The 23948-nt window shown below is 34.2% G+C and overlaps 1 protein-coding gene across 2 annotated transcripts in view; it reads left to right on the top strand.

Moving 5' to 3' along the window:
• The first annotated feature begins 2847 nt into the window (after positions 1 to 2847).
• The window catches only part of LOC116168848, a 32921-nt gene continuing 11820 nt past the window's right edge, over positions 2848 to 23948 (top strand). The window contains exons 1-2 of one of the 2 annotated variants that reach the window (XM_031484837.1): positions 2848 to 3059; positions 7430 to 7546. In XM_031484837.1, the coding sequence (XP_031340697.1) occupies positions 7532 to 7546 (15 nt within the window). In that variant the 5' untranslated portion in view covers positions 2848 to 3059; positions 7430 to 7531. Of the gene's footprint in view, positions 3060 to 7429; positions 7547 to 20207; positions 20277 to 23948 lie in introns of those variants that run through there. The other variant, XM_031484838.1, reaches the window with a different exon arrangement.

Here is a 23948-nt window from a genome sequence, read left to right as displayed (position 1 = left end):
TGGGCTATGTAGGTATACAGTGATATTGATTAAAAAGTAGACATAAGGATTGTTTTTTCCTATGTCTACTTTTAAAAGACAAAATCTTTTCTGAAGGGCGCCTAACTTTATGCATTCAAAATGACTTTTTAAAACAAATACACATCTGGCTGTCGACATTTATTAATTTGAACATTGTTGCTTTGGTTTCACAGAAAATAAATATCTTACTTTTACCGGCACTATACTAATGGACAATATAAACTTTTTCTTTAGTGTTGAATACATCGCAAACGAACGAATATAAAAATACGGAAGCCAAAGCAACAATATTCAAATTAATTAATGTGACAGCCAGATCCTTATGTGCTTTAAGAAGTTATTTTGATTGCATAAAATTAGGCGCCATTCAGAAGATTTTTCTGTCCTTTCAAAGTAGACATAGAGAAAAACAATACACAAATCCCTATGTCTACTTTTTAATAAATAGCACTGTACTTAAAAAAAACGGTATGGAACAGATGACTGTTGGATACCAACATTACACGTATCAAACTGGATCCGTTTTTACAGTTCTTAAACTGTTACCACCCTCTTACCGTGTTAATATTTTAACCTTATCAATAACAATAATAATATAAACAATATAACAATATTCAAATTAATGTGACAGTCAGATTCTTATTTGTTTTTAGAAGTTATTTTTATTGCATAAAATTAGGCGCCCTTCAGAAGATTTTTCTGTCATTTCAAAGTAGACAGGGAAAACAATACCTACACATAAATCCCTATGTCTACTTCTTAATAAATAGCACAGTACTTAAGAAAAACGGCATGGAAGAGAGGACTGTAGGCAACCAACATTACACGCAGCAGGCTGGAGCTGATTTTACAGTTCTGAACTGTTACGACCCTCCTACCGTGTTAATATTTTAACCTTATCGTCTTATCTATACAACTTTATGTAAAAAAATCGCAATTCGATGCTGGTAATAAAAATAAAGACTAATAGCTAACCGTAATTTGACATTGAATAATCAAGTTACTGTTTCCATAGCACGCCGATTATATCCTTTAAAACAAATTTGTCTAGAGGTGGTGGCCTATTACAGCCATCTATTCCCTGCGTTTGATCCGTTTTTTTAAAAGTATACATAGCACATATTATGTATACATCTAAGAAAAATTCCCTATACATTCACTTTGGCTGTTCGGTCTGTCGGTAGGCTGCAAAGGTTTTTTAAGTATAACTCTCGAAGGAATCATCGTAGAATGCTTGAGTTTGAAGCATTAGCTTTGCATGTAGATTATATTCCTAATAAAAGATGATCCGTCGCACAAAAACGCGTTTAAGTAGCTGGACGCATCGGGTACTTCCCAACGTATTTGTACTAAATCAACGTGTTTTTTCTTTCGTTTAAGGAATTGAAGTGACACTTTTTATACCAAAAGGAGAAAAACGCGACGAGGGACAGAAAGTGACGGAACACACTGAAATATCAAACATAATTTAATTATTATGGTTACCCTTATACGTACATTTTGGTTCTTGGGCCATATTTTATACTTATTATATCGTTTTACATATCTTTCTAATTTGGGAGGCAGTAGTTTTCTCATAGCTTGTCCTGCAATATTTCTGCGCCGTTAGTTCTAAAAGAGAATCTTTAAATGAAACTGACATTTATTATTATACGGTCACAACTTGACATGACAAGGTATATTGATCCTACAATCAAACCATTTTTTAGCCCCAATATGGAGGATTATGATTAGTTGTCGCCACTTACGATAGATCTTCTAACAAAACGCAATTTATGAATTTACTCAGGAATTAAAACCCCATATCATCAGAAGAGACGTGATTTTATTGACTGGGTTCTGACAAGACAACCTCTTTGTGTTAGTAGCCACATCAACATTTTTTTAAAGTACCTACCTATACATAGCATATATGTATTTTTTTAAGATTTTTTTAAAAGAAATTTGTTGTATATTTCACATTAGGTTACCCGCCCCTAAAAATTCTTCGCCTCAAACATAAGTGTAGTTAGTGTTTAGGGTAATCTGACTGTGGGGAACCACGAAGAAGGATTATAGAAGAGAAGTAAAACTAATGAGAATTTATAGTAGCGATTGATAAAAGTAGTTAAATCGGTTCTTTCTACTATATTTATTTTAATAGTTCTGCATGTTCTGTTTAATACGTTGGGGGAAGTTTTTCGGCAAATTTGCTTTTAATTACTCATGAACTTCCAGAGTAAGGGTTATTGAGTACATGTACATGAGCGCCCAGAAACGCAAGGAAAATTCTAATTTGTGATCAAATACCACGAGCAGGAAATAACAACAACTAATTATAATGCCAAAACTGTGTTTTTTGTTACAAAAAATGGAACTACCTACTGAATAATTCAGGCAACTTGCGCTCACTTGCACTTTCATCTCTTGTTACTAAATACACACGATCATCATGTTCCGCCTGTCCTAGAATGATCGTGTTTACCCCAAAAATCACCTAATTTGGTTTCCTACACCCCCGTTTTATTTTCAAAGCTTTACGAAGAGAAATAATGATTTACGGTTAATAGTTCCGCAAGGAATTTTAGATTTGGTTAGTTAGTTTGTCACACAATTATTTTTTTTGTCTAGTTCGCCTAATCAGCATTTCTGGCATTCTTAAGCCGAAACCAGTTCTTTTTCATCCCCATTCGTCTCGTCTGCGTCTAGGCTCGATAGATTTTTCTTTCGAAAAGGTATTTGCTCAGGTAGAAGGCGGCTGGTAAGAGTTTCTCAAATGGGTCACTAATATAAAGTGTTTGCGGCGAGGTTCTTTAAAAGTTATTTAGTTGAGACGAGTGTCGGTAAAACACGGTCATCCAAGCCCGCATTTCACTTCTCTTCAGCGCTACTTCCGAGGCCGTTTCCTATATTCACTTTATTTGTACGGATGCTTTCACGCGATCTTTATACCCATTAAAAATCAGTAGGTGTCGGAATATCGTAGTCGCGTGTTCGTGTTGCAAGAATAGTTTTTTTAAGTGAATTGTTACTGTTTATAGTGTCATGTGAAAAAATTGGTTAGTACAATTTTCGCATTTTTAGGTTGGAATTATTGTGAATTATGGATACGTATTTTTAAATATTTTTAAATTAAAATATTGTGACTACAAATTTGCTTCGACTGTTTCATTAAAAAAAGGAAAAATGTTTTCATTGTTATTCCAAAAATTCCATTAGCTTTCTTGCGATATACCCAAGGATAGTATCGAATAAGCAACCCTAACTTCTTAGTACATTTAATTCAAAATATCAGCTAATGGAATTTTTGGAATAACAATGAAATAATTTTTCCTTTTTTGAAACAATGAAACAGGCGAGGCAAATTTGCAACGCACAGTCCCCTAGTAGGTATCGGTTAGGCTAATAGGCTTATAATATTATAAAAATTGTCTCCTTTTATAAAATAAACCTTTATTTCTCAACAAAAATTGACGTGAATAATGGTTTTTGGTATATTTGACAGCTTATCTCCAAAAATCGTACAAGGTGGATTAAAATATTAAAATTTTTGTGAACTAGCAGCGATTAGGGGAAAGTTCCGAGCTTTTCTCTTTAAAAATTTTATTGCTAGCCCTGTATAAATAAAATTAGTTTTAACTATAGGTTATGAAAGATTTACCTCAGCAAACACAAAACGTAAAAAGTAATGTAATAATTAATTAAATTAAATAATAATTACTTTGAGTTTTGTGACCTCGATAAAAACCGAATCGTGTTTTCTATTATTTTTCCAAGTTAAAGTTGCCTTTGAGCATTATCAATACAATGATTCCAAAAAAAGATTTCACATAGCCCTTCTGACTGCAAAAAGCGAGGCAAAAAGTGTAAAGCAAGGTACTCTGCATATTAGTGCAGATTTTTAAGACCACGAGCTTCTAGATAAAGACTTACAGATTGTGACGTTTTACTCTAGTCACTGAATCACAAATCAATTAATGTGATTTTTTTTCGAAATTTCGAAAAATTTACGGTATTTCGTCAAACTTGATTTTTTAGCATACTTTCTGATGTTAGAGTGACATCAATCCCTTATTGATTTTAGGAACCGTTTCCAATAGTTTATTTACCTGCTTTATTGTTTATAGACAGGCAATATTTAAGAAATACATATAACTCAACATTTTTTCCGTCTGATTGTATGTACAGAGTGTCCCGAGGGGTTGACCACTACACCAAATCTTGTACACCACATTTACTATTTACAAATTATTTACAAAATAAATTATTTACTATATTTTCCAAATATTTACTATATTTACCAGATATTAACACTTTCGCAACGTTGATTAAAGAACAATCATACAACACTGCGACACTTTAATGTTAATTGTGACAATTGAACGTCTTTTTTTTCACCATAGCAAACTTGGGTTCGGAAAAGAATTTTTTTTACAAATTGGCGTTTCTACTTGATTTTTCTCTGACATTTTCTTATGAAATGTGTGGTTTTGTTTATGTAAGTGGAAATTTTGTAGTTTCGGCTGTCCAGAAATATAATCTGTTTAGGGGGGTTCCAGGGGGTTCCATTTGAAATTAAAGAAGTATGATATTTGGCAAATGTCATTCAAAAATTGTATTATTTTGTTCGATAAAGTACCTAAAAAAAATTATGTGACAGTGAAAGAGGTTTTAACCTGTGTCCCAATTCAAAACTTAACCCCCGACGCGATTTAGTTTCTCTTAAAATTCGAAAAACTCAATTTTTGAGGAAAAAAGGTTATAACAGTGAAATCGTTAAAGTTAAGGGCATAACATGTTACATAAAAAATAAGTAGGTACTTTTGAAATATGGCGACGGTAATTGTGTACAATTTTGCTCTAAGACTTTTTCGGTATCTTTTATGGTAAGAGAAGTATTATCCGAGGGGTCTTACATGCTACACCCTGTATGCATTTCAAGACGTCATTTAGGCATTGCTGAGGAAACATGCGAGTAATAGTAGATTATTCTAATTTCCAAAGGCTACACGACAAATTTTTCCTAATATTTAGTGGCATTTACAAATATGTTATTTGTACAAAAATGATACATCTCAATTTTTTGGAGGTGTGGTTAGTTTTTGGGCTGTAACTTTTTGGCCCGTTAGTCTACGTAGCTGAAAAACAATACCTACCGACCTTTCTTATATCCTTGAGAAGATGCGTACAAATTTTCAAAGCGATCCGACGTTTCTGCCGAAATTTGTCGAGCACACGGATACACGGACAGGCAGACAGACAGACAATGCAAAAATATAACTGGGGGATTGTTACTAAACGGCAAAATTGTAAAATTATGGTACATGAAAGAATTGATTATTTACTGTAACTTTTTTAGTAAGAAACACAGAAAGAATCCTTCTTTGGTGCAAGCCTCCACATCATAACGAATCAAATAGCGAAAAAAGTAGAACAGTAGCTTTTTAAGATAAAGATCTGCTAGTGACCGGACAGACAGACGGACAGACATACGGACAAAGTGGTCACAATTGCGCATTTTTTTTATTTTTATGGAAATGAGCTAAAAAGTGATGTGATTTACATCCCTCCACCGATGGAGGGCGCGTCTACTGCAGGTTTTTAGTAAGGTATAAAAAATAGTAACATGAAAACACTCGAGCACATCAGATATTGATAGTGTATCTGGCCCACGTGTCTCTGATATGGGAGGTATCTTAATCCGTCGGTTTTCATGGTGGGGAAGGGTAGAAAACTTGATTTATTCGAGCGCGTTCTTTTGAGCATTGCCTTCCAGTAAAGGCCAGTCTCCATTGTCAACCCTCTCGGGTTTTAAATCGTGTGCCTTTATAATATCTTTTTTAATACTGTATATTAATTTTCCCCCTTCTTCCAATCGAATGGAGTTTTCGGATGCGGCAAAGAAAATTTAAATATTCTTACGGGAACGGTTGCAAACGGCAAATTAGTTACAGCAGCTGGATTTCCTTATCGGTGGGTAAAACATGACGCTAGAAAATGGGTACTTCCTTACAACTTTATGAGAGTGCCAGAAAACGGTAATGTACCTTCTTGTCCAAGTTCAGTATGATCATATTACCTACCTACAATTAAAAACTAGTTTGGAGGCACTGCAAAATAATTATAGTCGCTATTTGTCAAGCTCATATAAATAATATAACAAAATCTCACTGTAAACATTAGTTAGAGAATTTTTACAATTTCCCCGTGAGAAAAATTACTTGCGGTTCTTCTGCAAACCTCCACAAAGTACAGGATTGAGTGCAAAAAGCTGCATCCTGAAATTGCAAAATTCCAGGCAAAATTGAACAAAAGGGAGACGACGATGGGCTATAAACAATGATTATGTTACGGTCAAAGTAATTAATTGGGGATTATTCATAATGACCGGTCAATGTGAATATACACAAACACAACATAGAGGGAAGGAAAACTCTTCAAACAACTCCCGGAATGATTGTTTTAAATTCGATATATGAATTATAACTCTTATTAATAAAAAAAATTGCGGGGGTTGTTTGAAGAGTTTTCCTTCCCTCTATGTTGTGTTTGTGTATATTCACATTGACCGGTCATTATGAATAATCCCCAATTAATTACTTTGACCGTAACAATTATATATAATAATCTCCCTTTAGCAAAACATTCTTGCCTGGGGTTTGTGGAAATTAACCAGGAAACCAAAGTGATGAATTTTAATTTTATGGACAATTGTGACAGAGCCTTATTTTGTAACCATATCAAAATCTACTAATTCTAAACCAATCAACTCAATGATAAATTGGAAAAAACATGGCCGACATGGAGCATTATTTTCACACTGTCTTTATACGGTCACTGTAGTATCGCTAGATCGTTGGTGGTCACATCCGCTAAAGTATCTTTTATCAATTTGAACTCAATTTAAGCACATTTGGAAAAGTAAATTTCAGTTTTTTACTCGAATTAAAATCACCATTGCCTGAGAAAGGAGCTACGGCAAGAAATTTAGTGTGTAAGCCTATTATAGCACTGCACTGAAACCCAATAATAAAATGTGAGGCTGACTAAATGGTGATAAATTTCTTATTTATTGCACCTTTCTCTTTGTGTCAATAAAATCATCAGAAGTGTTCCTCCCATGTCAATACCGAATAAAACGATTCCACTGTTGTTGTCGACTGTAGTTAGTGTCTTAGCAAAATTCGGAAATTAAGCACATTTTAGAGTATACTTTCAAACAGTATTCTAACTGTATAAAGTAGACGGTGAGAACAAGTGAAAGCGTCTGAGAACTGAGGATGCTCTGTGCATTATATTACGCGAAGAGTTACAGCTACTGAAATGAATGGTACCACTTAGGAGGTATGATTTATTTCCTCTAATAATCTATCACGAAATTGTTGTGTTAATGTCAACAGGATAGTGTAATTTTCTCTTCTTTTTTCAGGTAACATCGCAATTGTCTTCGAAAGGAGTTAATCCCGTTTGCCTCGTGGAAAGTATGATTCAAATTCCACGGTCAAGTTTATAGCGCAATCAAGAAGAAAATATGTCGAAGCTAAAGGTATGGTTTGTGTTTTTTTTTGTGAAATTTATACGTCTTGAAACGCCTTTGTAGTAGATATTTGATCTCATTGCATGACTTACGCTAGGAATGTGATAATTGGTCAGAAAAAAAGGCAGTTCAATTTTAGTTTTGTGAAGTACTTAGTTTTGGTAATGTAGGGTTATATACATTTTCAACAGTTATGGTATTTTCCAAACAAGAGCAAAAACCAGCTTAAATGGTCTTTTGCACTGAAAAATTGAAGCAGAGCCTAGGAGTTTAAAATCCATGACAACCATTGTCGCCTAGCTTTTTGGTGCAAATGGCCATTACTGTATAATTAAGTGTTTTTTGTACCGTCATTCGAAATCTATCGTTTCTTTGTCCATGTTCTGTTAGTTACATAAGTGTTGTTAGGCAGAACACTCCCAAAAGCGGCAGAATTAAGTGCTCAGTTAGTGCCCACAACTCGAAGTTATTTCTCTTGTATTGTTTGTTGTTTATCTGGTTCGTAGATGTCCATTCAAGCTTGATTATTTCTTGTAAAATACACAAATTTGCGCAAGTTTTGGACCTGAGATGTCCAAACAAACAATTGGCAAACGCTTTCGTATATACAGTGTTACACCCGATTGTTTGGTCGTCTCTTGTAAAAGACCCAACATTTTCGAATTGAATTTTGAATTTTTGGGGATCAGCTCTGTTCGGTTGGAAACTAATATTTTGTAATATTGGTTTCAATGATGCCTTTGAAATTTACAAAAAACTTTTTTGCATATGGGGAGGAGACAAATGACAAATGTTGTTAACAATAGTTGTTCAAAATAGAAAACGGAGTAAGCGAGCAAAATTTTTACTTTGATTTCTTGATGTTTTTATTTGGTTCTATCGGCTTCAAATTTGCTACATGAGCACAATTTATCCGTGAAGAAAAAGAGGGGGCTTCCAATTAACTTTTGCATGGTTTGGTAATCACCCTGTATAGATTTCTTGAACAGTTAATTGTTACGTAGAACATATATTTCATAAATTATAAAAATCATATGTTCAGATTTCAAAAAACAATCTGCGCATTTAAAATAACTAAGTGCTGAAAATATTATAGCTGCAATGGACAAATCTACCACCCACAAATTTTAAAAACCTAGTTAAATTTACATGTATAAAAAAAGTAAATGTTACTTGGTTATGGTTTACGTTATTATTTTGAACCCGAGTATTGTATGATTGGGTGAAATGTGTCTGTCAATGTGGTCAGTATTTTTCTCTCCATTTTTAATGCGAATATCTTAAGGGCGAAATATTGAAATACCGTACCCACAAAGGGATCTTTGCTTCGCAGTACATGGTGAAACGTATGTATTTCTTTAAAGGTAGGTGCTAGAAAAGATCAAAACAAAAGATTTTCCCAAATATATCAAAAGCCCCAAACGATCCGCCTCTACGTCTCTAAAAGTTTCCTAATTTACGTTGCTGGCTGTCTCATTCTGTCTTAAGGGTCATACTCATAGAGCTATCGTGTTTACCTAGGTTTTTGGACATGTCCCTTCCGAATATCTAAAATGTTTCCAAATTGTATTCCTACCATAAAATGGTATACTTTTTATTCGTAAGGAGGATCTGAGGATCCTTTAACATGAAAATAATCCACCAACACCGAATACTTTAAAATCTGACTTGATATCGCAATTGTTTCGGAATTTCAACAAAATGTAGATATTTTTTGAGTTGTATAGTACCAGAAAGTATTGCATACTTGTCTTCTTAAACTCATAAAGACTATAAACATAATTGCAAATAATTTCGTAGCATTTTGATTCCCATAAAAAGTTTCAGTTGAAATTTGTTTGAAGATTTAAAGTGTTAATTTGAATTTGGGAAAAGTACCAGAATATTTGATTGTAGTTCAGATTGTTCTTTCACCCCATTTAGGCGAGTATCATCTTGGATGGAATTTTTTAACTAACTAACGTGAACTTAATATCAACTAAGTACGACACAATTTTTAAAACATACTTCACCAAAAATATAATCATAAATGGACTCACTAAATCGGAAATTCTCTTTATTGAAATTTGAATAAACCAACTTTAAATGAGAAACTCATTTATTCTATTATCTAACAAATCAAATTAATATATTCAATACCAAAGTGGCTTCAAATGCCCACAGGTTAATCGTTAATCTCTTGAAGAGTAACGTACAAAGATTTTTTATTAATTCAATCAAATATAATTTACTATGTTTTTATTAAAGATTCCGACCTCTAATTTTACATAAAGGGAAATAACGGTACCTCATACAACCAAATAATTGAATTCTTAATAATAGCTGTTTATGGTAAAAAAATATCTTGGCGCGCTTAATCAGTTTGTCCTTGATCACGTTTACGGCTCTCTTTTATGGGACTGAATGAGGAAGGACGATCACGTTCACAGTTTATTATTTCCGATTAATCTCCCAAAAATCGTTACACGTTAGAATCAATTTACATCAATCACCACTGGATTATTTTTTATGTCTAAACTTCTCTGAAAACGTACTGGTTGCTCTGGTAACCCAAAACCCGAACTAATCTCACTTTTAGTGCTCGGAATAAAGCTAATATCTTGCACCACGTACTAACTGACTCGTTGTCCAAGACAGAATGAATCCTAAATGCCCCTTAAGGATAGTAGGGACTATCCTTTCTCATTAACCACCACCCACAAAATGGGTTCTTATCAATTACACCTGTTTATTTGTTTACTTAATTTTTCACTACCAGTTTAATTAAAGCTAACGTACTGAATCAATTCCCAAATATTCCAATTGCGCATTTAGTAGATAAGGTCAATTAAGGTACCAACTTTAGCTCTAGTTACAGCGACATCTCGTCTCCAGGCATCCGCAACCCATTATGTAAACAATGCTCTGCAGAAATTAAAAGACGCTGAAAGGATAATCTTCAATTCCACTAACCCTATAATAATTTATTGGAAAATCGGCCCTCTGTAAGTGTTTCCAATTACAGCAAAGAATTCTGTGGCAGAACTGACAGTAATCGGATAATACCTACTGTGATTTCTGGTCAGTTACATTTACTGGTATAAAAAGTAATTTGGTAAGTCAGGTGGATAATCGAATACATTGCCAGAACCACATAGATAGTAATATGCACAGGGTGATTCAAAATTGAGTGCACGGATTTTAAGGGCGTATTTACCAGCCAAAAATGTGATTTTTTTCATATAAACGTATGTCCTAACGTGCTTCGTTTTCTACATACATGGTGTAAAACTTTTTTTAAAAAATCGGTTTTTTATCAATTATTTTATTCAAGAACCTTTCAGTCGATATAAATAAAATTTGGTAGGCTTATGTTGTCGTCATAAGGATCTTCCTTTGGTGGGAATAAATAAAAACCGATTTTAAAATAAAAAATCTTTTATACCCTGTATCTAGAAAACGAAGCAAGTTAGGACATACGATTATACGAAAAAATTTCTTATTTTTGTCTGGTAAATGCGCCCTTAAAATCTTTGCACTCAATTTTTAATCACCCTGAATTACAGACAATGCTTTTCAAAATTCATGCCGTGACGTTAAATAATTTAGCATACGTCAATGTTGCGTACGAGATTGAGTAACATTAGCTCTTTGTTTGTTGTCAGCTAATCCTAAGGACTATCTTTAGATGTGCATCAGACGTCTTTATTTTCTTAATGCCACTTTTTCATCTGGATTCGCTATGAACTTGAACTACCAAAGTGATTACTTTAATGGGCTGCTAAACGCTCCCATTATAACGGCTACATTTCATGCCCACTGAATTATGACCGTTTATAGAAAACAAAAGTGTAGACAATTACATTAGACATTACGAATACATCATTGTGCAATAACCGAAAAAGCGAAACATAAACACACGATTTAAACGGAGAGGCCAGACGAACAGGTTTACACTAGTTCGCGCTAATAAAACACAAAAAAACCTGTACGAAGACCATATCACAGATGTTATTAAGAAAGTTGGTGCTACTTATTACAAGAATTTTTTGTAGAAATCGACATAATTGTTAATGACAAATATAAAAAGGTGTAGTAAAATACTGTCTCGTTTTCACTACCAGCACGTATAAGATGAATGAAAGTACGCATTAGCGATAGAAAATAATTTGCTGAAATAGGATTATTTTCTTTTCAAGGTGTTTTTTGTATATGGCATTTAATTATGCCAATTGGGTTTTTGTCAGCTCGTCATTTAAACACCATAAAATTTCTATTTGAGTTGAGAGTGTTTTGGTACGCCACGAAATGGCAGGCAAATAGCCAATTATGTTCTGCGCCGTAAAAATGTACCCGGCGGGAATATCTTCATCACTGTCCAAAATCTTTTCCTTTCGTATTTTTAACTACCTATACCCACTGATTGGATAATAACTGAAATTATTTGGGATTATGACTCCTGGGTAATGAGTGTGTAGATACGGGAATATATTTGGGAGTTAGTGTTCCACCAAGACAAGTTTGCTGAACCAACATAGACACTTTTATTTTGTTTTTTATAGCAAGGCAAAAATGGTGAACTGAAGATGCCTATCCTGCAGAAACCAGGACACTGTTTTGAGTTACGATTCCAATGCAACCTGCGTCACAAGTTTGTGAACCAATTTCCAACTATTTCAAATTGTTACCATCTCTTTTTCGCTTTCGCCGAGGCTTTCGCTCATGCCGTGACATGTGATAGAGAATACAGAATTAGTTTGAAATTGGTTCACAAGCTAGTGACGCCTAGTGACGCAGGGCTCTACCTTTCGTGAAGTAAACTGTACAAGCGATAATGGAGTTTTACGATAATTAACAGGAATGCCGTAGAAACAATTGTGGCAATAGTTGTAACCATGGTCAAATCTATCAAATGGGTTAAAACTGATGAAATACCGTAAAGCTTGATTATTATGAGGAGCCAAAAAGGCACTTGTACTCATTTGCAATATTATTCATTATTTTCCACTTTGCAACAGAGAGAGTTTAAATATAGTTTATTCTATAGCAGATGCGAAATTGACATTTTAATATAGGTTTGGATGAGTAGGAGTCTCTTTAACAGTTGGGGTAGATAAAGTGATCACTTTAACGGCAAGGGTAAATAAAGTGAAACAAATCAATGTGAATTCCATTGTCATTCTTATTAAAAATGAGACTCGGCGCACGAAATAAAATGAAGTTCAGAATAGAAAACAATATTGTTTCCATGGAATCAACGAGGGAACCTAATCTTACTTCTTCTACGTCTAAATTAAACACCTGCGGAATTTTCAGAAGAGTTATAATGATGTTGTTCAATCACAAATTAATCTGGGATTAACATCCCTTTATCGTCTTGTAAAACTATTTGATTCTGACCCAATTTAAACATATATTATTTTGGGATATGGCACGCATAAATCCAATGAAGTATGAAAATTGTCTTGAATGTTAAATAAACTTTTGTTTCTATGGTAATTTATTGAAAGATTTGATTCAGTTCGCTGTTAATTAAAATGAAAGAGGTACTTAACACAACTTTTTTAGTTAAAAGGCTTAGGTATTCTGATCTTTTCCGGTTGGCAGTTTAATTTTTTTTTTTAATGTGGGTAAAATTGCATACATACCACTTCGTATGGATAGTAGGCGCGAGACATGTTATCGGTGATAAATGTACGCATCTAGAACGCTTGGGTTGTTCCGTTTTGACCGAGACAAAAACGCAGATAAGCAAAGATGCTGGTCTGCTAATTTGGTTTAAAAGAGACGCTGCCGCAAAATTTGCGTTGAGTATGTTTCCGTTTTCCACGCGCAAAAATAGGAAAGTAACCATGTAATAAAAAAAGTGTGTTTTGTATCGAAGAATCGATGTTTGTAAATCGTGCAACCATGTAAATAAAATTACAGTATATTATTTTCTGAAACATCGCATATCTCTCTATGAACGCTTATGACCCTCGCGAGTACGAACAGAATCTACATCTTTGACCTGGCGAAAAATTGGAACCGCCACATGAACGAGAATCCATTTAATCTGGGACGAGCTGTATTTTTTTTCAATTGAAGGAGCTATGTCTCATAAAGAAGCTGTAATTACCAAAGAAAGCCGACCTTGTCCTAGAGTAATTTACCCACTACGAGGAAATCTCTGAATCTCTTGGCGTTTTCAGATCATACGGACTAAAATGTATCGTAAATTGTATTTGTTGCCAGTTAAACATCCGTAAACCATTGCGCCGATGTATACAGAATTTGAAATAGAAAATTAAGTTTTCTAATTTTGAGTGTATTTTAACTAAACTTAACTGGGGAAAGTGCTTTAAATTTTTGAATGAATTAGATTATTTATTTGTCGTCATATCAGAGCTTCAGTTTGTGAACCCATTCCCTCTTAAGATATATTATCAAAGAGTAACCATAATTATTCTTTGATATTATCTTCGCTGTTCGCTATTAAATCCACACGATTTCTCTTAAACTTCAATTCATGCAATATCTGAACTCGAAAAGAAATAAAACTGCGCGAGAAGGCAGAGAGAAAACGGGGGATAAAATTAAGTGCAGAAAGGTACAAAGTGTGCACTCTAGCAACAAGACAAAGTAAGTAAATTTATTGTCGTGACATCCTTTTTGTCTTATCCTGTCTGTGTATTCTGTGTACATCTAGAACCAATGATTCTTCAATGCTTTAGTTCCGATTACTTGTCAGAGATCAAATGGATTTTGTCAGGCACATTTGACTTCTTTGATCTCTTTACGATTATTCACTAAGTCCACAAGCAGTATCAGTAAGTAGTATTATTTGGGAACACTAGTTCTAATTATTGATTATTGATTATCGTCCCAAATAAGGCATGGATCTAGCGCTATATTATCTGAAGTAGCAGTTTCCAAAATGAAATTCTAATGCTCACGTTAAGCGTAACCACTTTATTCCTAACTGTACGACCTGATCAGACTTTGACGTATTACACATGCTTGACATCTACCTGTTCACTGTCGAATCTGCCTTCATTACTTATTGCTCGCGAAATGGTCAATAACCACATCGACGTTTAGACCCATCCTCTGGATCTATAAGATAAATATTTTTCTACTACTTTGGGTCGCTGGCATCCTCGATTTTCGTTCGTGTATTGATCTTTCTGCTCGCCTATGAACGACAAAATTCCGTCTGGGCGACCTTCGTGTACTCGCTATACAACTTATGTCTCCTTGTTGTTGGAAAGAAACCACAGCGAACTGAAGGACTAGTAGTCGTACAGGCGAACATGTGGGCAAAGGGGGGACAATAGCGTTTATTTTGCTTTTGGAAAATGCACTAAAAATACGTGCGGAGAAAAAAAAACGAAATAGCTATAAGCAAACATAAACAAGTAATAAACGTCTGATGTGCATACAAAAATATTGTTAGGATTAGCAAACACTTTTCTGTTGTAAAATTTTCCTATCAACAACATGTGATTCTCGACAACAACTTTCAGTACATTAGCTTTTCGATAATGCCAAAAAATGTACGTTCTCTAACATTCCAAAATTATCTTCATATTCCCATGAATGAAGAAGTTCCGCTAAAGTTTCTCCTCAAGTTGCTTTCTTAACTTTTCCTCGATATCTTTCACCCCTTACCGTAAAGTTCGTATCTAGTACCTTTCAGGTTCGTATAAAATTCCTCTTCTTTAAGTTTTCCCTTCACAATTCCTTCAATTTTCCTTCACATTCCCCTAGGTTTCTCTTCATTTTATCGGAAGTCGCTTTTACGTTCCCTTCCAGTTTCTCTTTAGCTTCCAACAAGCTCTTCTTCGGCTGCTCCCAAATTTCAATGAAATTCATCTAAAAGGGTTAATCAGGTTTATCTCAAGTCCTCTCAAGTTTTTCTTTTAAGTCTTCATCAAGTTTCTCCTTATTTTACCATATAATTAAATGCTCCCATTTCCTTCAAATTTTAACTTCACGAAGTATCCTCATAAGCTGCTCTCAAGATTTTCAAGTTGTTCTCAAATTACCATAGACAGGAGTAATAGTGGCCTGGAACCAAACTCTTACGGAAACTTTTAAACTGACTGCCTTTTTTTCTTGGCGGCACGAATATGAACTTTTACGAACAGTTTTCCTTGTTGTAATTTCGGGTTGTACATTAAATAAATCCAACAACCTTTTACTTGATTAAAGTGCGTCGAGTAAAGTTTCTTTTAAGGGAATTGCTGACGGACGGAACTGTGCGCTTTACTAAAGGAATTACGCACGAATACGAGTCGTTTTTCTCCCATACTGGAATGCATAAATATCCCTATGTTTAATTTTCTAACAGTTTAGTCTCTTGTGATTGACACCTTTTTGAATACTATTCGGCACTATTTATACACGAATTTTAAGCTGAGTGTCGGTGAACTATAACGGACTTGCTTTCAATACTCCAAATAAACTTGTCCACTGGTTAAAATATGGACACTACGGTCGCCTTAGTGCAAATCTTCTTAAAACTATGTCTAAGGGGCTTCTTAGAAACCCCGCTTCGTAATTCTCCACTCAATCAATTAAAATTTCCTGACAGAAAGTAGGCATGAAAATGAAGGGTTCAGGACGATTTTGGGTAAATTTTATTACATAAAGGTCAGGAAAATGACACATTACTGGCAAGGAAATAATGAAGTACGAGGTCCTTGACTTGGACTTTGATTTCCGAGTCAGGTAATGTCATTTTACGGACGAGTTTTGCATTAAATTTAACCCGAAATCGTATTTTAATATAAAATTTCAATGTTCATATAGCACTTTTGTTTAATGTAAACCTGTCAGTGATGACAAGAGTCATTATAGATAGGTATTTAACAATGTCACAGATTCGGCCGGTAAAGTGACAGGTGCGGCCAGTAAAGTGACAAGTGGCAGGAAACGTAGTCTGGTCGGCCTCTCTCATGGAAACTAACATTTCCTAACAGCTGTGGGCCGAAAATTCCTTCTAAACAGATCTCTTTTTCGGAAAGAGCCAAAGAACCTTCTGTTCATAAAAATCTTCCTAGGAAAACGACGTAGGTTAACTATAAACCTTTCAGCACTCTTTCTTTTTTTTTGGTTAGGTTTTTCTTAGAAACTAGCAATCACCTGTAAAACTGAATTAAGTTTTACACTCGGTTTTACATGTTCTGTGCTCGCAGTGGAATCGCATGCGGAACCCAAAAGAGCAACCTCTACTTTAGAGGATTTCACCAGGGGTGATTTCGTGTTAGAGAATCCCAAAGAGGTGGACTTTATGATAGTAACACAAGAAAACAAGCTTACTTAGTTTGCATTTGGCCTCTTTCAATTCGACTCTCAACTGAGGAGTCAGAGGCTTCTGGTATGCCAAGAAAAATTGGTGTAATGTGTGTTCAATCACTGATTATGAACAAGTCACCATTTTTCAGGATCAAGCTCGAGATACTTAGATACGAATGCAATAAAAAACGACGTGGTCAGCTTCGGTATGCATTTCAAAGGAAGATTCTAAACATGTCGCAAAAAAGAATGTAAGGGTCTAATCGTACTTTTACGTTGTTATCGCCTATTGCTTTTAAAATGCTATTAAAATTCCTCACCACCAACAATCTACAAGTTTGTTCACATTTTAGGCAAAAATTATACTCTCTATTCATTTATTTATTGCTTTGTTTTTGCAATATTTTAAACTTTTGTTTTTTTTGTGTAATATCAACTTGTCCACAATAATATGTTTGCTCTAAAATGTTATCGCTGTAGATTAGTATGAAAATACACATACATCCAAATTGATGTAACTTTGTTAAACTTAGAAAAATAATCTTGTAGCGTAATTCAGATTCATTGTTTTGTTTTCCATTCTGTATAATGATGGTAACAACAACAATTTCTGCGTGCGTCACAAGCAAACCAGAACGTTAACCTTGTTTGATAAAACTAATGGAGAAACCCATAAAACTTCCATACTTGAATTTTCCCGTATGCAATACAAAGATTTCAAAAGTTATCAAAATTTTCATTTATTACTTAAATAGATCCCGTGATAATGTGATAACCAATAACCAAATATGATGGCCGTCTGATACACCTTCCAGGTATAGGCTAACTCCGGGCTAACTACTGCAAAAAATTCCAGGACTGTATAGGACCACTGCCCTAAAAGTAGTTCAAAATCGCACAAGTGGATCCGGCGGACAGTTAGACGGACGGACAAAACGCAAACAATATCACATTTTTTTTCTTCTAAAAAATGCGCTAAATCCCACTGAAAATAATGTTTTTTAGTGGTTTCCAGCTTATAACTTGGAAAGCAAAATATTTACGCGAAAAGTGGTTCTACTGTAAAACTAACCAAAAAAATTACCACAAAGAGCTGTGTCTTCCATTTTATTGTACGTCCGCGTCGTATGGTTTCCACGCAAAAGAGCGTTGGAATATTGGGAAAATAAGAAATTTTTTAAAATAAAACAAAAAAATAAGTGAAGTACAATTTTCCCTTCCCAGGCAGACCATAAGCGATGCAAGCTTTATAGGGGAGTCCATGGTGTCTGTCTATCTGCCTGTATGTCTATGAAAACGATAACTGGCAAACGCTTGGACTTATTCGTTTCAAACTTTGCACAGTTGATCTATATGCCAGAAGTAACAAGGCTATTGAAAACGGGTCCAGTCCAATCACCCCCGTAGGGTCACACCGTACCACGCTTCTGTCGCTTCTTTAGATCTGCTAGTGTGAGGTAAAGAACGAAGGCGGATGTGACGTAATGTTTCCTTAGAAATATTACGTGTTTGATCGAAAATATTCTGAAGCGACCTTGAGCACTTGAGAACATTCTCGGTTTGTTATATAAGCAAATCGAATGGTGCTTCGAGTCAGTTCCAGCATCAACGCGCTTGAGTTATGTGATAAATAGTGAGCGATAAATAACAATTACTGTTGTAAATTAGTCCATTTTAAGACTGTTATAAATTTATTGTTAGATAATTGTAAAGACATAAACCACGTAATTAAGTTTACGTTACAATAGTTTTACAATTTTAAATTAAAAAAATAATGTCCCAAACATCCCTATGCGAGAGAGGTGTGAACCGACTTTTGCTTGATTCTTTGGAAATTGGTAACTTGGGCTAGTGATCTATGTCTTCTTCTATAGGAAAATAAAGTTCATTTTATTTAGAGGTACGATATTTTAATTCTGTCTGAAGAACTTGTTACCTACATATAACATAAATTTTAGGCAATTTTTCACTTCTTTATTTTACAATAGAACCACTTCTTGGACAATTAGCTTGCTTACAAGTTATAATTTGGAAACCACTACTAAAATAGTATATTAAGATACAAGTGTATAATCAAGTCTTTAAAGCACGCGCAACGAGTTTAATGGCACGACACGAAGCAGAGTGCCTTTAACTTTGCAAGTGCTTAAAGACCAATTATACACGTGTATCTTATAGTATTTTTTATTATACCTGCAGTATAATTTAAAAATAGGAAATACAATGAAATCATATATTGACCTTATACTCGAATACATGTCTAATTAAGTGGATTGGGCGTTCGTAATTTCACGCTTGCCATGGAAATGTCACTTGACGTTTGCTTATAAAAATCACCGTCTTTGTGAATAAAACGATTTCCGTTGCAAAAGATAATACACCGTCCATTAAATCGCTTGTTGTAAAATCTAAACTAGGTGCAAAATCCAAATCCTGTAAAGCCTATTATAAAGAATATGAAAAGTTGTTTCCAGGGATGAATAGGAAGTTACGTACGAATAAAGTCTTAAATGCATCGATAATGCTGGCATATATGAAAGAAATGTCAAAGGTATTTAAATCTTCTATGTTTTGGTGCATTCATTCAAAACTTCAAACAATACTGCGATTAAAAAGTGGAACAGATTTGGAAGCATACCCTAAATTACGCGCGTTTTCTGTTTTCAAGATATTCGCACTTAAGGTTTTAACATAACCAAATAACCTTGAAATCGGTCTTTGTGAAAACCTTTTACGGCACTTGGTCAATCTAGGCAGGTTTATACAAGTGAGGTAGAAAAAATTAGTAACAAAGTGATCTCTGCGGAAATGAGTACTCAATAGGCTCTTTATTAATCCCTCAAAAATCGCACTTTGTCGCATTGGCGGAACTTGGAAAAAAATGGCCGCCATCTTGATTTTTTCGAATTTATTAAATATTTCGTAAAGTATACATTATATCAAAAAAACTCAAGAGACTTTTTTTATGGAGAATCAAAAGTTACCTATAATAAACAGTTTAGGTCTATTGATCAAAAAACAAAAAAGTTATTGAAATTTATATGCTTTGGCAATATGGATTTTTTTAAAATTTGGTAAATATCTGAATTAGTTAAAACTGTTTTGTATGCCCAATTTTCCAAATAAGGATTTTAAAGTAAAGTACTCAATAATTGGGTAATTATTCACATTCACACTGTCCGACACCGACGCGACGGTTAAGACGACCTTGTTACTATGCGGTTTATTGTTTAGTTTCCACGCAATTCGTAAGCGAATAACACGTGGTGTAATTTAGGCGTGATTGTACGAATTCTGACTTGTTTATAAAACTTTTTTCGTGTTTCTTTTTAACAATATCTTTTGAAACAAGTAAATGTATTTTTTGAACAATATCTTTGTGCACCGGTATTAAACAGTATGAGTTCAATATCAAATTGTCAAATTGTGCTATTTGTGATAAAAACACGAGTGAAAAAACTGTTGCCGTAACCAAAAAAGGGTTAATATCTTTAGTTAAAGCAAGTCGTGCCCGCGGTGATGAAAAATATACCAAATTGGCTCGAATATTCTCATTATTATATTTGTTTTTCTCCCCTAAAAAAGTATTTGGATTTTTCTTATTACATTTTTTTTCGTGTTATGTAGTTTTTCATTCAGCACATAAAAACTCTTTGAGCTTTTTTATAAAATGCATACTGTTCCAGATATTAACCAAATTAAAAAAATTCCTATATAGCCATTTCATATAAATCTCAATTTTTTTTTGTTTTTTAAGCAAATATTCTTGGAAATGTCTCTATTATAGGTATATTTTGATTCTCTATAAAAATGATCTTTTGAGTTTTTTTAATTAAATGCATACTTTACGAGATATTCAATAATTTCAACAAAAATTAAAATGGCGGCAATTTTTTCCACCAATGCGAAAAAGTGCGATTTTTGAGGGGTTAGTAAGGACCCTATTGAGTCCTAATTTCCGCAGAGATCACTTGGTTACTAATTTTTTCTACTTTAACCACCTAGCCTATTCTCGAGATATTACCATTTAAAGTTGTGACAGATGGATATGTCTGGTCCAGACACTCCTTTGTCAATACTCTACACCGGATGGGCGGGCAGACAAAAAGAAAATAACAACAAAAATGCGCCAAAAAGTTAAGAACGGTACCAGATAATTCTAGTTGGCACACACTGTAGTAGAAAAGACAAAAGAGCCGAGTCTGTTAAAATATGGGAAACTATTACACATTTTTCAAAACTTGTAAGTATAAAACGTGTCCATTTTAGCTACAATGTTTCCAGCTTTACGTCACTTTTGGATTTGTCAGACGTTGGTGCCGGTCCCGCAAGGCCAAAACTCGGATGCCAGTCTATTTTGGAACAAGCGATTTTAGACCCGAACATATTTACATCTGTGGTAATATCTATCAGTTGTTAAAAAATATATACAGGGTGCTTACGAAACCATTTTGCAAATGCGAACCTTAGTTTTTGTAATGGAAACCCCTCTTCTCCTTCGAGTGCCTTTGATATTGCAGTACCATCAAGATATGATGTCAAAAAATAAGGTATAAATGAATAACGTTTAAATTTTGTGTTCTTTGTTTAGATTCACTTTCTACAAGTACTGTTCATTTTACTTTTCATCCATCCCCAAGAAGGGGTATTCTATTAAAAAGTTGAGTTTTTGCATTTTCCTGAGCGCCCTCTACAACAGATTCTTACATAGGTACTGGGTATGAAGGGATGTATCAAACATAAACTAGCCGAAACGCGCAAACAAGAAAGTTAACAGACATAAATGTCCATGCTATACAAAGAATAATCAAATCCAAACATTACCAAAGATTTATGGATAGCTCAATTTCTTTATGGGAATAAGATAGAAAGCAACTCCCACAAAGATTTTCCAAGTGATTCTTATTCTAATATGGCATAGAACAGCGATTCTTCTAAAGATCAAGTGACAAATTTGTACTTTCACCGTGTTTGCGGAAGGAACCCGTTATGTAAATTAAATTTGATACTTACATCAATTATGAATGTGAATGAAGCCGTTTAGTATAACGCGTTGATATTGCAAAATTATGCAAATTTCGAACACACTTTAACGCAAGGTCAATGTTACCAGGTACATCTTGTAATAAATCATTGTCAACGGCCACAATTGAAAATTTCATTCACCTCCGTCAACAATACAAGAAAGTTTTCATTTTCCCCGAGTTCAATTATGAATTATTTACAGTAGCTGAATCAATTTGCTGATTGGAACTGTACTTTTATTCTCGTCTTTTCGAAATTATTGTTTAGAATTTAGGTTAATTAGCTCTATTGTAGGTCTTTCAAAGACATTTTCGATTCGAAATTAGCGATTGTAGGCGGGTACGCTGTAATCGAAAATTAATGCAAAAATATAAAATTGCCAGGATGGTTCCTTTTCCGCTATGCCTCAGGATGAAAGTGTAAATTTTGTTCAACATTTGTAAGTGTGTCACTAACGCAAGTGAAAAAGTGTGTTAAATATGTGAATATTATTTAATGTTTATATAGCGGCAATTATACTTAGCAACAATAGGTGCATTTTATACGGATAATTCAGATTTGAAATTCAAATTTGCAACTAGGAAGTTTCTTTTTCAGACGTGCAAGTTCGGTAATGGATTAGAGTCTTTGTCTATCACTCGAAACTTATCGACTGAAAAACTTTCAAAAAATACTAGAAATGTGGGGCGGACTGTCAACAAGGAAAGTTTTAAATTTCAATACGCACGTCACGATTCGAAACTGAATGACAGATTGCCAATTTCATACGAAATTTAACACAGAGTTGTTAAAAGACCGAGAAATTGTAAGGGATATTGAGAATTCTTTGTGCATTCTGTTTATAGACTAGTACAGAATTTTTTATATTGTGCTGAGTGATATATTACATACTAATTCTGATTGTAAGCGTTTTCACGCTTTCAATTTCGAATAACAATGCCGCTTTTTGCACATCATGTCAAAATTATGCTCTTCGTTAGTAAGTAAACTTTTTCTTAGGCCATACATTAAATTATTTTTTATTATTGAATGGTAATAAAGTGGAACCGTTAATAAAAGATTGTGACATAATTCCGCTTTGGCCATTTCGTTTTCTATTACACTTTCTCGCTTTATGATTATAGGTACTCTACTATTTTAGACCCACGAAGAGTTTTATTACAGCAATTCGTTGTCATGACGTCAATAAGCAAATTGAAATCTTGTGCAGGCTTCAAATTGTATTTAACTATTGCGCTCGTGGAATGATGCAAACTCTCTTCCCCCAGGAGCGATTTTTCTAATTATTTACTTACGGTAGAACTAAACATTTCCTTCATATTTTTTCTAGTTAATTGACTCGTTTGCTTGTCAAAACAAAATCCAAACTGCCATACCATTTTAAATATATTGATTAAATAAGTTAAAACAGTCTCGGATGATGTGCATCACTTCAGGAATGTCTTTCAGCTTTCTGACCAAACGATGCAGAAATAGCACGATAGTACGGATATAATACTGAAAACCGGAAAGTTCCACGACATTCCTTTGGCGAGATCTCAATCATTCGAACATTTAGTGAAATAATAAGCTCCTTTTTGAGAGTCGAAATGCGATCTGTCGAATAACGTAATTATGCTTTTATCACAAACTAGCTGAAACATATTGCTTTTGGTACCAATTCCTTTGATTATTCTGCCGCCATGTTTGCTGAATATGCATGTTTTAATCCGCAGACAGAGTTGCTGTAAATCAGTAGGTAGAAATAAAGGAATTGGATGAATTGGATAAAATTGGCGACATCTTGTTGGGGTACTATAGCACAAAATCCAGGGTTTTCTCACTAATCTTCCCATATTTCTATACTCCTCTCTCCTATTTTTTTTGTAGCACATTAAAAAGTGTTATTTCTTACCAACTTCCTATATCTTTCTCCTCTCTTTATCAACTTCCAGAAATCAAGAGTCCTTTGGTTTCTGCCTCGTATTCTTTCTATCGTTTTTACTGTTTTTTGCATTTCTCTCAACTCCTTTTTACGTTACTATTATCACAGACTATGATGTCTATATGCTGTTATGTACATACCTACCTTTTAATGAACCTAGTTCCATACAAATTCGTGATAAATCCGAAATTAAAAGTATACAAC

The sequence above is a fragment of the Photinus pyralis genome, unplaced genomic scaffold, assembly GCF_008802855.1.
Source record: "Photinus pyralis isolate 1611_PpyrPB1 unplaced genomic scaffold, Ppyr1.3 Ppyr1.4_LG4, whole genome shotgun sequence".
NCBI lineage: Eukaryota > Metazoa > Arthropoda > Insecta > Coleoptera > Lampyridae > Photinus > Photinus pyralis.
Note: the sequence above shows the minus strand (reverse complement) of the source record. Positions and strands in the feature narration are given on the sequence as shown.